At 36.4% G+C, this 18786-nt stretch overlaps 1 protein-coding gene across 3 annotated transcripts in view; it reads right to left on the bottom strand.

Moving 5' to 3' along the window:
* CEP70 (centrosomal protein 70) overlaps nt 1-18786 on the bottom strand; it is a 70210-nt gene that overhangs the window by 40138 nt on the left and 11286 nt on the right. Inside the window, exons 3-9 of one of the 3 annotated variants that reach the window (XM_049628754.1) lie at nt 17331-17421; nt 16875-16898; nt 15018-15142; nt 12516-12606; nt 12269-12392; nt 11744-11924; nt 2477-2646 (exon numbers count right to left, since the gene is read on the bottom strand). In XM_049628754.1, coding sequence (XP_049484711.1) covers nt 2477-2646; nt 11744-11924; nt 12269-12392; nt 12516-12606; nt 15018-15032 — 581 coding nt within the window. In that variant the 5' untranslated portion in view covers nt 15033-15142; nt 16875-16898; nt 17331-17421. The remainder of the gene's footprint in view (nt 1-2476; nt 2647-11743; nt 11925-12268; nt 12393-12515; nt 12607-15017; nt 15143-16874; nt 16899-17330; nt 17422-18786) is intronic. The other 2 variants (XM_049628753.1, XM_049628755.1) reach the window with 2 other exon arrangements.

The following is an 18786-nucleotide window of genomic DNA, read 5'->3' as shown; positions in this document are numbered from 1 at the left end:
ACACTGACAGCATGGAGCCTGCTTAGGATTCTCTATCCCTCTTTCTCTCTGCCCCTCCCCTGCTTGCACTCTCTCACTTTAAAAAATAAACTTTAAAAAGGTAGGGAAAAATGAACATAATAATGATACTGCTTGTATTTGGTAAAAATAACACTAAACATTTAAAATTACCCATAGGGGAAGTAAGGAATAGGGTCAAGGGGACAGAAATGAAAACACAACTTTCTGAATACGAATAATTAGTTTTGACTTTGGAATCATATTGATGTCTTACATATTCAAAAGTAAATCAAATATAAAAAAGCAATCCCTAAAAATTGAAAACAAATTTAAATAAACCTAACTGTATATTAATCTGGTGACACACACGCAAAGAAATATTTCAAGATATTTTACAACACTGTATTTGACTGCATCCTAGTAGAATACATTATCGGTGTCTAAGATAATTGCAAAGAAATTTAAATTTCATAAGTAGGCTTATTGTTAGCAGTAATTCTGGTATTATTTTGAAACCATTTTCATATATTACACAATAAAGCAAATGAATAAGTATTATATTATTGTTAGGAAAAAGGATTTCTAGCATAAAAGAAAGTTACAAATGTAGAATCAGACTTTCAATCCTGTAATGTTAACTTTAGATGGAAAAAAAAATTAAGGATTTGTTTTCTCCCCAGAAATATATATATAATTCCCTGCACTCTTCACTAAAAAGTCCTAAAATCAGTGACAACATAATAAACATTATAAGCATGACAAGCAACCCCAACATCCAGACTGTGGTCTCTAAAAACCATTCCTAACTAAAAGAAATGTCTAATTAATTAATTTTAATTTTAATTTAGTTAATTCTAAATGTTTAGTGTTAGCTTTAACAAATATCTGAGTCCACTTCACAAAAGCGCTCTGAGGCAAAAAAAAAAAAAATTAATTAAATAATAATAATGATAATAATAATAATAAAGCACAGAATGTGCCTTCTGCCTAGAAGTAAGAAATTTAACAAAGATTAATGCGGTTGGGTTGAAAGGATATACTACCAGCAGGAAAAAGTTCCCACCTGCTGAAGACAGAATAATTTTATTATTAAAATACTTTTGTTAACAACTTTAGAAAGAAGAGAGATAGCCACAAACAAAAAATCTTACTGCTTATCACTGGAAATCATAACAGCATCAACTTCTTACGCTAAAAAGTGAGAATTAAGGGGCGCCTGGGTGGCTCAGCTCGTTGGGCATCTGCCTCTTGATTCCAGCTCAGGTTATGAAGATCTCACATTTTGTGAGTTCAAGCCTCTACTTGGGACTCTGTCTCCCTCTCTGCTCCTCCTCTGCTAGCTTTCTCTCTCTCTCTCAAAATAAATAAACTCTAAAAATTTTTTAAAAAAGAAAAAGTAGGAAGTAAAATGAAAAAACTGAACACTAATTCTATCTTCCCTGTAACAAACCACATAAGGCAACTAAACAGCCCATAGTCGGGGCGCCTGGGTGGTGCAGTCGGTTAAGCGTCCGACTTCAGCCAGGTCACGATCTCGCGGTCCGTGAGTTCGAGCCCCGCGTCAGGCTCTGGGCTGATGGCTCGGAGCCTGGAGCCTGTTTCCGATTCTGTGTCTCCCTCTCTCTCTGCCCCTCCCCCGTTCATGCTCTGTCTCTCTCTGTCCCAAAAATAAATAAAAAAATAAAAAAAATAAAATAAATAAACAGCCCATAGTCAATAGGAAAGATTCTTTTTTTTATGAAAGAATTAAAAAAACAAAAAACAAAACAGTAGAATTGAAAAATCACTATTTTGCAAAATCATCAATTAGGTGAAACCATTAGATGAAGAGATGATGGGGAATTTTATAGCGGAAAGATTACATTACTATTTAACCCCAACAATCTAGTATCCCTAAGAGTAAGTCAACAAGACAATATGTGCCTAATATGTTACAATTAGAATCAATTACCACCTTTGGAAGTATTTTGCCAAAAATATTTTTTCTTTTTTTTTTAAGTTTATTTATTTATTTTGAGAGAGAGTGAGTTTATTTATTTTGCAAGACAGAGAATCCCAAGCAGACTCCGTGCTGTCAGGGCAGAGCCTAACACGGGGCTCCATCTCACAACTGTGAGATCACAGCCTGAATAAAAACAAAGAGTTGGATGCTTATATGACTGAGCCACCCAGGCACCCCTGCCAAAAATATCTGTATCTAAATTTAGCCCTAATTTCCAGTTTAGAGGAAATACAGGAGACAGAAGAGTAAGTTAAATGACATAATAAGAAAGCAAATCTAGCATAAACCAGTTTCCAAGACAAATGACCAGTTTCTTCAACAAGTCAATGACATTTTGGGGGGAAAATAAGCAGGGAACAAAAGGAGGAAGACTCCTCTAGTTTATAAGAGATATAACCACTCCCAAGATAAAATGTGTTTTAAAAAATGATAATGAATAAAACTACACATATGAATTTATGTAGGAAACATTACTGTCTATCCAAGATGGTATGAGGAACTCTTTTGCAGAGATAAGCAAACACTCTGTTTTGAGTGACAATGCGCTCTTCCTCCTCTTTTGTTAATCTATAGATATCCTTTTGCAAAGAAGCAATGGTCTCTTGTTGCTCCATTTGTTTTTTCTTATAATGCTGACATTTTGCCTGTAAGAAATTTTTCAAAAAACATAATCACAATATGTACCTCTAGGACATGCTGCCCTAATAACATTGTACACAGCTTCTATCAAGATGCTTCATTCAAGAACTTTTAACAACTGTTTTCACATGGGTGCAAGCTCCAAGGACATTAATAAGTCATAAACAGAAAAAAAAAAAATCAAACAATAGGGAAACTATAATTAATTGGGTCTATTCAAGTTTGGGTAGTAAGTAAAGGAACTCAAGTATGTCCATAAAAATGATATAATTTCATAGATGAAAATAATAATCAGGAAACAACCAATATTAACAAATTGGATTTAACAAAAACCAGGATTTAAAATTCAGTTTTCTTTTTTTTTTTTTTTGAGAAAGAGCATACATGCACACGTGAGCTAGGAAGGGACAGAGGCAGGAGGAGAAAGAGAGAATCTTAAGCAGGCTCCACACCCAGCACAGAGCCCAACAACAGAGCCTGAAATGTGACTTGATCACATGACCTTGAGATCACGACCTGAGCAGAAATCAAGTTGGATAACCACCCAAGGGCCCCTAAAATTCACGTTAAGTGATCAATGATAATTCAAGATTTCAGATAATTTGATCAATTTAGGCACTCATGCCATATGAGAGACAACAAACTCAGAGGAAGTCCCTAACAAGGATTTATTATTAAGAAATAATATATACCCCAAGATTTATACAAAGGAATATGAATCTTGGACACTCTCTTGCTTGTCTTCAATGAAATATCACTGGCCTGGTTTTCTCTTATTCCCTACCTTCAATCCTTCAATGTCCTTTGAAAGCTCATTATCAACAGCACTATCATTGCTGTTATTAATACACTTTTCATTAAACTCAGTGAGAAACTCCATCCCCACCTAACCTGCCTATAACTAAGACATACCATTTTCAAAAGAGAATGACTTGTCTAAGCACATGTTCACCTGCCCATAGTGTCAAGTTTACTGAGACTTAGATAGCCTCAAGGGGAAAAGGGGACTCAGCTTCTGATACTACAACATCTCCCAGTAACCAGTGATCATCTGCCTCAGCCCCCAACTAGAAGTCAGGCAGTTGCTCTAGAGCCAAGTGATAAATGTCCCAGTTCCACCTCTATCTATACATTAGCAATGAAACCAGAACTAATCATCAGTTTTGCAAGGTTGCAGGTGTTAAGAGCAATATACAACCATCAACTGTATCTCTCCTAAGTCATTCTATGAGGCCAACATTATCTTGATACCAAGCAAGACAACACAAGAGAAGAGAACCACAAACCAATATCCATTATACATACTAACGTGGATAATCTCCGACAAAACTCTAGCAAACCAAATTCCTTAACATATTAAAAGGATTGTATACCAGGACCAAGCGACATCTATTCCTAGAATGCAGAAACGACCCATCATGTGAAAAATCAATGTACTATACCACATTAACAGATTGAAAGAAAAAAAAAAAAACATATGATCATCTTAATTGATGTAGAAAACGCATTTGACAAAATCCAACACCCTTTCATGATAAAACACTCAGCAAACCAGGAACAGAATGAAACATTCTCAACATAATAAAAGCCATTTATGGGGCACCTGGGTGGCTCAGTTGGTTAAGTGTCCGACTTTGGCTCAGGTCATGATCTCACATTTCTTGAGTTTGAGCCCTGCACTGGGCTCTGTGCTCACAGTTCAGAGCCTGGAGCCTGCTTCAGATTCTGTGTCTCCCTCTCTCTGCCCCATCCCTACTCATGCTCGGTCTCTCTCTGTCTTAAAAGTAAATAAAACATTTTAAAAAAATTTAAAAAGCCATTTATGAAAAACCTAGAGTGAACATCATACTCAATAGTGACAGACTGAAAGCTTTTCCTCTAAGATCAGAAACAAGGCAAAGATGCCTGCATTCGTTAATTGTACTGGAAGTCCTTATCAGAGTAATCAGCCAAGAAATGGAAATAAAAGGCATCCATTTTAGAAAGAGGTAGAAGTATGTTTGTAGATGATACGATGCTATATGCAGAAAACTTAAAGTGTGCACAAAAAGAAACCTGTTAGAATAAACGAATTCAGCAATGTAGAAACATACAAAGTCAACACAGAAAAATCAATTGCATTTCTTGTTTTTTAATTTGTTTTGAGAGAGAGAAAGAGAGAGAGAGAGACAGAAAGAGAGAGAGCATGCGTGCGAAGGAAGGGCAGAGAGGGAGGGAGAATCCTAACCAGGATCCAGGCTGTTGGTGCAGAGCCCCACATGGGGCCCAATCTCACAAACCACGAGATCGTGACCTGAGCCAGGACCAAGAGTCAGATGCTCAACCGAATGAGCCACCAGACACCGCTCAATTGCATTTCTGTATTTACAATGAACAATCCAAAAGGGAAATTAAGAAAACAATTCCATTTACAATAGATCGAAAAGAATAAAATAGAAATAAACCAAGAAGACAAAAGACATACATTGAAATTATAAAAAGTTGCTGAAGGAAAGTGAAGACAACACAAATGAATGTCAAGACATTCTGTATTCACAGACTGGAAGACTTAATATTGTTTAGAGGTCAATACTACCCTAAGTGATCTAGAGACTCAATGCAATCACTATCAAAATTCCAATGACATTTTTTTTTGCAGAAACAGAAAAATCTGTCCTAAAGTTCATATGGAATCTCAAGAGATCTTACACAGCCAAAACAATCTTAAAAAAGGAACAAAGTTAAGGTTCTTAAACTTCCTGATTTCAAAGCTTATCACAAAACTATAGTAATCAAAACAGTGTGATACTGGTATATACCAACAGAGTAGAACAGAGAAAGCCCAGAAATAATCCTGTGGATACATGATCAAATTTTTTTTAAACAAGGGTACCAAAACTATTCAAAGGGAAAAGAACAGGCTTTGTTCAACAAATAATGTTGGGAAAACTGGGTATCTACATACTAAAGAATTAAGTTGGACCCTTATCTAACACCATATACAAAAATTAACAAAATGGATCAAAGATCTAAATGTACAAGATAAAATAAAATTCTTAGAAGAAAACATAGGACAAAAGCTTAGTGACACTGGATTTGGCAATCATTTCTTGGATAAGACACAAAAAGCACAAGAGAAAAAAAAACCAGATAAACTTTCTCCAAACTTAAAACTTTTGTCTATCAAAGGACAACCAACAAAATAAGAAAATATTTTCAAATAGTACATAGGATAAGAGTCAGTATCCAAAATAAACAACTCCAGGGGCGCCTGGGTGGCTCAGTTGGTTAAGCGTCCGACTTCGGCTCAGGTCACGAACTCGCGGTTTGTGAGCTCAAGCCCCATATCAGGTTCTGTGCTGACAGCTCGGAGCCTGGAGACTGCTTCAGATTCTGTGTCTCCCTCTCTCTGCCCCTCCCCTGCTCATGCTCTGTCTCTCTCTGTCTCCCCAAAATAAATAAATGTTAAAAAATAAATAATAAACAACTCCAACAACTCAACAACAAAATCCAATAAAAAAACAAGAAAAGGACTTGAATAGAAATTTCTCTAAAGAACATATACAAATGACCAATAAGCACATGAAAAGATGCTCAACATCACAGACCATTAGCAAAATGCAAATTAAAACCAGAATAAGATACCACTTCACACCAATTAAAATGGCTACTATTAAAAATACAACAAAAATGAAAAATAACAAATGTAGGTAAGGATGTGGGGAAATCTTGTGCCTTGCTGGTAGAAATGTAAAATAGTGTAGCAACTTCAGAGAATATATTGCAGTTCAAGAAAAAATTAAACATAAATTTACCATATGACCAAGCAATTCCACTTCTGGGTATATAACCCAAACAACTGAAAGCAGGGACTTGAATAGACATTTGTACATCCACGTTCATAGCGGGATTATTCACAATAGCCAAAAGATGTCTATCCAAGTGTCTATTGATGGATGAATGGATAAACAAAATGTGGTATATACACACAACAGAATGTTATCAGGCTTTAAAAAGAAAGGAAATTCCAACATGCTACAACATGGATAAATCTTGAAGACATTACGGTAAAATGAAATAAGCCAGTCACAAAAGGACCAATACTGTATGATTCCACTTATATGAGGTAACTAGAATGGTCAATAATAAGACAAAGTAGAATGATGGTTGTCAGGAGCTGCAGGGGGCAAAGAATGAGGAGTTACTGTTTCATGAGTATGAAGTTTCAGTTTGGGAAGATGAAAAAAGTTCTGTAGATGGATGGTGAGGACAGTTGCACAACAGGAATGTACTTAATGCTACTCAATTGTATACTTTAGAATGGTTAAGTTTTATATTCTGTATGATGATATACAACAAAAAAAGGGCGAAAATCAATTTATCTCTATAAACTAGCAATGAACATTAATAAATTAAACAGAAAATCGGGGTGTCTGGCTGTCTCCATCGGAAATGTGTGCAACTCGATCTCAGGGTTGTGAGCTTGAGACCCAAGGTAGGTGTAGAGATTAAATTTTTTATTTTTATTTTTTTAAGATTTTATTTTTTAGTAAACAGTCATCTACATCTATCTACAATACAATCATCTACAATACCATTAAAATATTGGATACTCAGAGCTAAATCTGATAAAATATGTGAAAGGCCAGAGTACCCCAAATTACAAAACACTGCTGAGAGAAATTAAAGACTTAAACAAATAGAAACAGCATGTTCATGGATCATAACATTCAATACTGTTAAGATGCCGTTCTCCCCAAATTGATCTATGTATTCAATCCCAGCAGGCTTTTTTTCTGGAAATCAACAATTAGAAAATTCACAAAGAAATGCAAAAGACCTAAAATAGTGAACACAACATTGACAAAGAAAAATGTAGGAGACTTACAGTGCCTGATTACAAGATTGACCATAATCAAAACAGTGTGGTACTTCCGTTAAGACAGATACATACATTAATGAAACCAGTGTCCAGAAGTAGAGCTACACATACAACAATTCATTTCGGCTAAAAGTACAAAGGCAATGTGGCAGAGGCAGGATACTCTTTCTAAAAAATGGTGGTATAACAATTAGATATTATAACCTTGAGCTAGGAATCATTTTTTAAGATACAAACCAAAAGCATAAGCTATTTTTTAAAAACCTGATAGAATTAAACTTCATCAAAATTTAGAACTTAAGCTCTTTGCAAACTACCAAAAAAATGAAGACAAGTCACAGGCAGTTTCTTACAAAGTTAAATATATGCTTACCATACAACTCAGCAATTCTAGTCTTAGATATCTACCAAAGAGAAATGAAAGCCTATGTCCACAGAAACACTTGAACACAAATATTCATGAGCTCTATTTTTAATAGTCAGAAATTAGAAACAACTCAAATACACACTAACAGGTCAATACACTGTGGTATATCCACACAATGGAATACTTGTCAGTAATAAAAAGTAATAAACTATTGATACAACCAGCAACATGAATGAATCTTGAAATAATTATGTTCAGTGAAAGATGATTAGATATCAATGATTTTGATAGGGTAGTTAGATATGAGCTGGAGGTAAGGATGGTGGTAAACAGTGCTTCCAGTTTCCCCACCTTCCAGGGCTATCAGATCAAGAATAGCAGGTGCTCTCCTTGTGAGTCTGTGGCCTGCAATAACCTAGAACTTCATTATACTATATTTTAACTGCAGTTTCAGCACCCCTCACTCCCGTAAGGGAAAACAGCCATGACAGTTCTGGCAAGCACCCTGTAGGACCAAAAACTTCCCCTCTCTATTGGAGGAGTCCCTTAAATGACCGGAAACCTCAGTCAGAGACCACTCTAGCCACTACCCGTAACCTATGCAACCATAAAAAGAAAAGATAGCCCTAACTCCAGTGCCATTGCCACCTTGGGCCTGCCCGCTGTCCCATCTTGACAGCATATTGTCCTATTTAATAAACTGCTTTGTGCTTGCTACTTTCTTCTGGCTGTCTTTATTGGAGTGCAGATTCTTATATAAATCTTTCATGGGGAACCCAAGAACTAGACCTCCATTCACACAGCACACAATCTCCCACCAAGAACAATTTTAATAGCCTGTGCCACATGAAATGTCCATTTCCTTCCTATCTCTTTCCTCCCTATTTAGATTTTAGTACATATAACCCAGTAATGTATTCTGCATGTCTTGCTGACTTTAAAAAAGTTTAGGTCTACAGACCACCACCAGAAACTCCCAACTCTATATGCAACACAATGGCAATAATTAATATCTTTCAGTACTCACTCTAAATGTCAATGGACTCAATGCTCCAATCAAAAGACATAGGGTAAGAAAATGGATAAGGAAACAAGATCCATCTATATCCTGTTTACAAGAGACCCATTTTAGACCCAAAGACACCTTCAGATTGAAAGTAATGGGATGGAGAACCATCTATCATGGAGTAGCCATACTTAGACAATCTAGATTTTAAAATAAACATTGTAACAAGATGAAGAAGGGCTTTATAGCATAATTAAGGGGTCTATCCACCAAGAAGACCTAACAATTATAAACATCTATGCCAATGTGGAGCACCCAAACATATAAACCAATCACAAACATACAGAAACTCAGTGATAATGATACCATAACAGTAGGGGACTTCAACACCCCCACTTACAGCAATGGACAGATCATCTAAACAGAAAACCAAGGAAACAATGGCTTGAATGATACACTGGACTAGATGGACTTTACATACATTCAGAACATTTCATCCTAAAGCATTGGAATACACATTCTTCACAAGTACGCATGATACATTCTCCAGAATAGAGTACATACTGGGGCACAAATCAGCCCAAGTACAAAAAAGATCAACATCAACAAGTACAATAAAGATCAAGATCACAATGAGATACCACCTTACACCTGTCATAATGACTAACGTTAACAACTCAGGCAACAACAGATGTTGGCAAGGATGCGGAGAAAGAGGATCTCTTTTGCATTGTTGGTGAGAATGCAAACCGGTACAGCCACTCTGGAAAACAGTAGGGAGGTTCCTCAAAAATTAGTGCAATTACACTACTAGGATACAAAAATGCTGATTCGAAGGGGCATGTGTAGCCCAGTGTTTATAGCAGCGCTATCAACAATAGCCAAATTATGAAAGGAGCCAAAATGTCTGTCAACTGATGAATAAAGATATGGTATATATATATACAATGGAATATTACTTGGTGATCAAAAAGAATGAAATCCTGCCATTTGCAAAAATGTGGATGGAACTAGAATGTATTATGCTAAGCGAAATAAGTCAGAGAAAGACCAACATCATATGATTTCACTCACATGTGGAATTTAAGAAACAAAAGGGAAGGAAAAACAAAGGAAGATAAAAACAGAGAGGGAGGAAACCATAAGAGACTCTCAAATAGGGGTGCTTGGGTAGCTCAGTCGGTTAAGCAGCCAACTTTTGATTATGGCTCAGGTCGTGATCTCATGAGCCCTGTATGGGGCTCAGCACTGGGCTTGGAGCCTACTTGGGATTCCTCTCTCCCTCTCTCTCTTCCCCTCCCTGCACTCGCCCATGTGCTCTCTCTCAAAATAAATAAATAAACAGTTAAAAATAAAATAAAATAGGGGCGCCTGGGTGGCTTGGTCGCTTGAGCGTCTGACTTCGACTCAGGTCATGATCTCACAGTTTGTAAGTTTGAGCCCTGCATCGGGCTCTGCACTGACAGTTGGAGCCTGCTTCAGTTTCTCTGTCTCCCTCTCTTTCTGCCCCTCCCCGGCTCACGCTCTTTATCTCGCTCTCAAAAATAAATAAAAAATAAAAAAAATTTTTAATAAAGTAACGATTTCTTAAAATTGGGAAATTAAGCATTCAGTGTTAAAATACTGCTATTTTTATAAAAAGAAAAGTAACCAAACAACTTATAATAATCACAAAGGATATTCCATAAAAACATTAAATTTAATTCAGTAACAAATATTTGAGCATTTACTCCTACTAATAATAGGTACTCTTTTAGCCTAAACAAAATAGACAAAAATATTTGCCTTCATGGAGCTTACATTCTAACACAGGGAAATATATAAACAAAACTATTTGTTTATATATAGTATGTTAGGATATTGGACAGCGGTAAGAACTATGGATAAAACATAAATCAAGGAAGGAGTATGAAGTGTGGTGGATGGGATTGGCAACTGTAAGTAAAGTAGTCAAGAAAGGTATTCCTGAGAGATGGTAACATCCAAGAAAGGACAGAGAGAACAAGCCATGCAGCTAACTCTTGGTGACACTGAGAAAGGAGAGAGAGAAGAGCATGCAGGGCAAAGGGAAAAGAAAGAACAAAATGTACAAAGGCCCTGAAGTGAGGATGATCAAGGAAAATGTTCAAGGAAGAACAAGAACATGAGTGTGGCTGGAGTAGAAATAAGCAAGGAGTACACTAGATGAAATCAGAAAGTAACAGCTAGCCACATTATGTAGGACCTTAGAGGCCATGGTAAGACTTTTTGATTCTCCTCTAAAGAAAAAGGAAAGCCATTAGGGGCTTCTGAGTTACTATGTTCAAAAAGACACTGAAAAAGTCAAGGGTGGAAACAAGAGAGACCAACAGAGGGGTAGAAGAGAAATGAAGGTGACTTGGACCGGAGTGGAGACTAAAAAAAAAATTAAAAGTTTTGGGAAGAAATCCAGGAATACATTTTTAGACACTTAAAATTCTAGATATCTATTAGACATCCAGTAGAGATATCAAATAGGCTGCAAGGTATCAGTCTGGAACTAAGGGAAGATGCCTGGGCTACAGATTTAAATTACAAATGAATTTATGCTATGAATTAGACTGAACATCTGAGTCAGAATATATAGGAAATATAAAAGATCTAAGAAATGAGTACTGGGGAGTCCCAGCACTAAGAGGATAGAGAGATAAGAACCAGCAAAGGAACTGAAGAATGACCAAAAGGAAAACCAGAGGAGAGGACATTCTGGAAACCAAAGAAAGAATTTTAAGAAGGCAACAGTGATAGGTCAATAAGATAAAGTCCACTGAATTAAGCAACAACACAGAGGTCACCTGTGACCTTAATGAGCCGTTTTAGTATTATCATGTAAGAAAACACAATTAATACCTGTAAAGCTTTATGCTCCTTTTGAAGATCTTTTATTTTATTCTGTTGCTGGCTAACCCTATTTATGGATTCATCCTCCAATTCACCAATTTTGGATTTCACACACTCCATAATTTGTTCCAAGTCATTAGCTCGTTGTTCCTGATCGGCTGCTCGGCTCTGTTCTAGCTGAAGTTCATTTCTAATAACACACAATTCCTTCCCTTAGTTATAAAAGTTAAATCACATCAACAAACATACCCATCTAACAACATAATGAATTTCTAAAATTTCTTTGCATTCTTAAAATTTCCATCATGTAACACAAACCAATATAAGAAATATAGGACACTATTACACACCTAAGCTAAGCTATTACTGAAAGAATTATCTATTAAAAATATTAAAATATAAAAATATTTAAACTTAACATTTAGTCAAAATAGAAAATTAAAGGTCTGGATTCTTTTCAAGGCAATTATTTTTAGAATGCATATATCACTTATATACAAACAATTCAAAAGAGACATTTTTCCATTTTCTTACTTAAGCTGCTGATTAGTTTCTATGAGCTCCTGGATCATGTTCTGCTGACGTGTTGTTTCTTCCATCAATGTTTTCAAATTCTGCCTCATCTTCTGTGATGACTGTTTATCAAAAATGATGAAATCTACATTTATGGAATGTAACACAGATAATAAAAATAAAAAGCAAAAAAAAATTTTTAGGATAAAAAGTTTTGAAAGGAAAAAGACATTTTTTACCATAATGAGCAAGAATAGGATCTGATTACCTTTAAGATCAGTTCTTTTGACTAGTAATAAAGGTTTTAAGCCATGCATCATCAAAAGCACATTTATGCTTTCCCATTCTGCTTCTTCCTGCTACGATTACAAAGAGAGAAAAGAATCAACTTTAACATATAGAGAAAACAAACACCCTCTTGAACATAATTTCCTTGTCTTCAGAATAATGGAACTTTTTCTCCAAAGTTTTTTAATATGAATTTTTATGTACATATAGTAAGTAAAATTAAACTTATTTCTGGCAAAATTAGCAGACTATAAAGAATGCAAATGAGCATAAATAATTATATAATTCCAGAATACTCATACATAAGGCCTTAATGGATAGAGTAAAACAAAAACACCAACAAAAAAATACCTTGTAATTTCAGTGAACCAAATAGACCCAAGTTTTTTTGTTTAACTGAACCGGACCAGGCTCTACTCAAAAGAAACAGCTGCAAATTAGGTCATATTAACTGAATAGTAAATTAAATTTGAGTCACTCAGAAACAAGTATCACTTAATAAGTAGGGTCACAAAAATTTTTTTTTAAATCTGACTGGTCAAAGCCAATAATTTAATAGTCTCTTGTATAATAGACAAGGTCTAATTATAAAAAGGAGTCTGTCCATCTAGGTAACTGATTCTAGTAGAATCACTCTGAAAGATACTCTCAAGCTTTGTATCCCTCATTCTTAAATATGTATTTACAACACAAACCTAAGAGGGGAACCCTGACTTTCTAGAGTATGTAAATAAAAACATAATAATGGGAAGAAAAAGGTAATTAAGAACATACAATACAGATAAGAATGAAAAGAGCATGGGGCATCTGGGTGGCTCAGTCAACTAAGCATCTGACTTCGGCTCAGGTCATGATCTCACAGTTTGTGGGTTCAGGCCCCGCTTCAGCCTCTGCGCTGACAGCTCAGAGCCTGGAGCTTGTTTCAAATTCTGTGTCTCCCCTTCTCTCTCTGCCCTTCCCCCGCTCACACTCTCTCTCAAAAGTAAATAACCATTAAAAAAATTTTAAAAAAGAATGAAAAGAGATTTTTTAATTATACATTTATATGCATGACATTAACAGTTTATAACAGTCTTTTGATGTAAATCCAGTGATCAATTTGGAATCACTGTATGAGGTGATTTACTTGCTTTTTAAGTTATTAAAAGTAGGGGTGCCTGGGTGGCTCAGTCAGTTAAGTGTCCAACTCTTGATTTCAGCTCAGGTCATGATCTCATCATTTGTGAGATCAAGCCCTGAATCAGGCTCTGTGCTTACAGCATGGAGCCTGCTTGGGATTCTCTCTCCCCCTCTCTCTGCCACTCCCTTGCTCACTCGCGCGCGCGCTCTCTCTCTCTCCCCCAAAATAAACAAACATTTAAGTTACTAAAGTATATTTAAAAAGGTAATTTGAGTGAATTTTTAATGTTAAAATGCTTGAAAAAATAGAATTTATACAATAGTTTTCATTGGTGGAATAGTATTAAATATTTTAATAGCTTAAAGATTAATAATTTAGGCAACAGACAAAATACACATAAATGGATTAGTCTCCATATCCAAATCCCTCTAGATATTAAAGAAATTTCTCAAAACAAAAAAGGAACAAATTACCCTAACTATGATAGCATTATCAATAACAGTGCCAAATCTTTCCTTTTGACTGCTTTCCTCCTCTTCTCTATCCTTTCTGTACTTCTCCGCCCTCCCACAATCTTTTCCCTTCTTATTTTTTAAGGTCTTCTGGTCACAAAGATTCATGACCCAGAATTTAAATTATTAAACATATCGGTTTTAGGGGCGCCTGGGTGGCTCATTTGGTTGAGTGTCTGACTTTGGCTCAGGTCATCATCTCACAGTCCTTGAGTTCCAGCCCCGTGTCGGGCTCTGTGCTGACAGCTCAGAGCCTGGAGCTTGCTTTCGATTCTGTGTCTCCCTCTCTGTCTGCCCCTTCCCCACTCAAGCTCTGTCTCGGTCTCTCTCAAAAATAAACATTAAAAAAAAAAAAAAAAAAAGATATGTTTAGGAGCCAAAAGTTCTGGGTGGGCATCTCAGTGGATGTCTACTATGACTCGCAAAAACAAAGTACTCTGTAAATAATGCCACACATTTTAAATGATCAAATTATACATATTGTTCCTGGATACCTCTTTTAATGGAAAGAATAACTGCAAATTCTGAAAAGAGGTAAGAATGGCATTTTCTTAAAAAAAAAAAAAAAAAAGAAAAATAATGGCATTTTCTAAAGTATGTGGTACAAAACACTAAAGAACTGTTCCTGAGACTAATGTGAAATAAGTAGGAAATACTGTATACTAAAGTCTCTCTTTGGACAGTATTGTGAAGTCTTACAATAACAAAATCATTAAATAATCTTTAACCCAACATTTCCCAAAGTTATTTTATTACAGAACCCTTTTAAGAAAGATTTTTCACATTTGTAAATGCAGTATTCTTTGGCACGTACTTCACGAAACACTGGCTTCAAATATTTTAAGTTTACCTGTTTTTCAGTCATGAGTCTGTTTGATGATTTACTAGACTCCTAGGCTTTAGGGGCTGCTGGAGATTTGGTATCTTAAGTAAAATCCGAAGAAGTAGATTGGCAGTAAAAAATACTGGAGTTGCCTAAATTAGAAAAGAAAAAATGCAATAGTTGTTAAAGGAAATTATACTTCAAAGAACCAATAACTCTTTGGCAATTTAAGCCATTCCTGTGTCAAAAGTCATATGACTTGTCAGAAAACTGATTTTAAGAATGATTAGAACAGGGGCACCTGGGTGGCTCAGTTGGTTAAGTGTTCAACTTCAGCTCAAATCATGATCTCACATCACAGTTCGTGAGTTTGAGCCCCTAACAGGCTCTGTACTGACAGCTCAGAGCCTGAAGCCTGCTTCGGATTCTTTATCTCCCTCTCCCTCTGCCCCTCCCCTGCTCATGCTGTGTCTCTGTCTCTCAAAAACAAACATTTTTCAAATAAAAATTAAAAAAACAAAAGAATGATTAGAATAAACCCTAATTTGGGGATGCCTGGGTGGCTCAGAAGAGCATGCAACTCTTGATCTCTGGGTCCTGAGTTCAAGACCCACATTGGGTGTAGAGATTGCTTAAAATTAAAAAAAAAAAAATCAATGTAAAAAAAGAATAAGCCTGATCTTATGATGTTCTCTTCTAGAAATAAAACATTATGAGGTTTGACACACACACACATACACACAATTAACTAGCTAATGTACAAAGCACATGCTGCTGATAAAGTTATCTTTTGTAAGCTGATTCCCCAAAACTGAAAGAAATGTGCCTGGCCGAAAGTTACACGTCAGTCTAACAATTCACATGACCAATGCCAAGGGTAAATGCAGTGCCACTTTCTTAGGTGGTCTTTATTTCTAAATAGATCAGAGGCTACCAGCGAAGGGTTCTGTTTGGGAGACAAAAAAGTTTTTATTTACTCTACTCTACCATCACTTCCTCTTGTTTTCTAAGACTCTATCATCCTATAGGAAAAAATTTTCTTGTATTGGTTGATATATAGGTAGAATTCCTCCTTTCCAGAGGCACAATCACACACATTCATTAGCATCATGAACTTTTAGACCTTGAGAGGACCTTGGAAATTGTTTGATCCCAAATCTCTAGCTGTTTGTAGCTGGCAGGGAGGCATACGGGAGAGTTGTACCAGTGTAGCATATACTGGTAACCATCTGGTGAAATGATCTTCTCAAGATTGATTAGGAAAGAAGCAAGCCTCCTTGCTACCAGGTCGTATTTCTTCCAAAGCACAATTCTACCCTTCTAGGTCTGCTTCAGATAATGAAATCCAACTAGACAATTTACCAATCACCCTTATGTGTCTACAGGGTGTAGCTTTCCAGTTTCAGATAAACTCAGTAACATGTTATAAATTTTCAAATTCTGCCACTTTTGCTGCTGGACATCAACTTTGGTCTCTTTTACCAACTCAATCACCCACTATGTTAATCCCTCCTGCCTTTACAAACCTTTCAGCTAGTTTTTAAACTTTTCGTTAGAAAAATTTTCAGAAATACATAAAAAAATATAATAAACCCATGTTTTAAAAAATGTCTTTTTATTTTCCAAATCAGGATCCAAAGAAGGTCCATATGTAGGCCTCTAAAGTTTTTTCTCATCTGTAACAGTCCCATCCCCCCTCCTTTCTCTTTTGACATGCATTTATTTGTTGAAAAAATAGGTCTATCCTGTAAAACTACCCCTATTTCAGATTTGGCTTACTGTATTCTTGTCATTTAACATATATCTCTACCCCCTATATTTCTTGTAAACTGTACATCTAGAGACTTTATTAAATTCAGGTTCAGTATTTTCTGGCAGGAATACCTCAGAGGTGGTACTATGTTCATCCTGTTGTATCACCATCAAGAGTCGGCCAGGGGAGGGAGAGAAAACATAAGAGACTCTTAAATATGGACAACAAACAGAGGGTTACTAGAGGGGTTGTGGGAAAGGGGGTGGGCTAAATAGGTAAGGGGCATTAAGGAATCTACTCCTGAAATCATTGTTGTACTATATGGTAACTAACTTGGATGTAAATTAAAAAAATAAAAGGAAAAAAAAAAAAGAGCCAGCTAGAATTTTAAAGTGGGAAGAATACATCCTTGGATTTCAGAAATAAGGATGTAAGATAATCCCCCCAAGAGTGAGAAGCTACATATTCTGACAAGCTTCCTAACTACTACACTGGACCTCTTTCAAATCTTCAAAATGTCATTCCTCTCCATATTCAAGGCCTGGCTACTCTTAGCCTGTTCTTCACTTAGTTAACTCATACTTGACCTTCAGATCCTGGCTCAGATTTCTTTCTTCAGGGAAATCTCCCCTGATCCCATGACTAGATTAGGTCCTCTTGTTAAATGTTCTTGTAGCACTATAAAGAATAAAGTATAGAGGTTCAGCATTCAGAGTCAGATGGTGACTACTGAAGTAGTCACTGAGTGACTACTAGTTTAACTAATAAATTAAATGACAAAGACAATTCATTAACATCTTTGAGCATTTTTTTCTTCATTTGTAAAAGACAACACAGTAATATACCTCATAGATTAAATTAAGTCATACAACATGTAGAAAGTACTTAGAACAAGAACCTGGCATATAGAAACTTATAGATTAGTAGTACTTATTGTTATATAAAAGTATGCTAGGGGCGCCTGGGTGGCTCAGTCGGTTAAGCATCCGACTTCAGCTCAGGTCATGATCTCACGGTTCGTGAGTTCCGGCCCTGCGTCGGGCTCTGTGCTGACAGCTCAGAGCCTGGAGCCTACTGTGGATTCTGTGTCTCCCTCTCTGCCCCTCCCCTGCTCTCACTGTTTCTCTCTCTCTCAAAAATAAACATTAAAAAACTAAATAAAAGTATGCTAAACAAAACTAATCTTACCATCATATATTAGCTCAGATTTTTTTCTACAAATTACTCAGATCATTATTTCATACAAGTTGTTTTACATAAGTATGTCTAGATTTAAGACTAAATTTCATGAGGGGCACCTGGATGGCTCAGTCGGATGAGTGTCCGACTTCAATTCAGGTCATGATCTCACAGTCCGTGAGTTCGAGCCCCACATAGGGCTCTGTGCTGACAGCTCAGAGCCTGGAGCCTGCTTCAGATTCTGTGTCTCCCTCTCTCTCTCTGCCCCTGCCCTGCTCATGCTCTGTCTCTCTGTGTCTCAAAAATAAAAACATTAAAAAAAATAAAAAATAAATAAAAGTGTTTAAAAAAAAAGACTAAATTTCATGAGATAGGTAGTCTACTTTTGGTAACGATAGAGTAGGCAGCTCTGTCTCTAAAGTCAAGTAAGAAAGCTGAACAAAATACACTAAATTTGGGGAACCTGGCTGGCTCAGTTGGTACAGCATGCAGCTCTCGATCTCAGGATTGTGAGTTCAAGCTCCACACTGTGTGTATCAAATAGGTTAAAAAAAAAAAAAAAAGGGGGGGGGGGGGGGACAAAAATAGAACATACCAAAATTTATGGGACTCAGTGAAAGCAGCGCTAAGGGAGAAATTTATAGTTATAAACATTTACATTAAAAAACAAGAACAGGGGTACCTGGCTGGCTCAGCCAGTTGAGCATCTGACTTCAGCTCAGGTCATGATCTCGCAGTTCGTGGGTTCGAGCCCCAAGTCAGGCTCTGTGCCGACAGCTCAGAGCCTGGAGCCTGCTTCAGATTCTGTGTCTCCCTCTCTCTCTGCCCCTCCCCTGCTTATGCTCGCTTGCTCTCTCTCTCTCT

Source organism: Panthera uncia, chromosome C2 (genome assembly GCF_023721935.1).
Source record: "Panthera uncia isolate 11264 chromosome C2, Puncia_PCG_1.0, whole genome shotgun sequence".
In the NCBI taxonomy this organism is placed as follows: domain Eukaryota; kingdom Metazoa; phylum Chordata; class Mammalia; order Carnivora; family Felidae; genus Panthera; species Panthera uncia.
The sequence above is the reverse complement of the archived record's forward strand: the minus strand, read 5'-3'. Positions and strand labels throughout refer to the sequence as shown.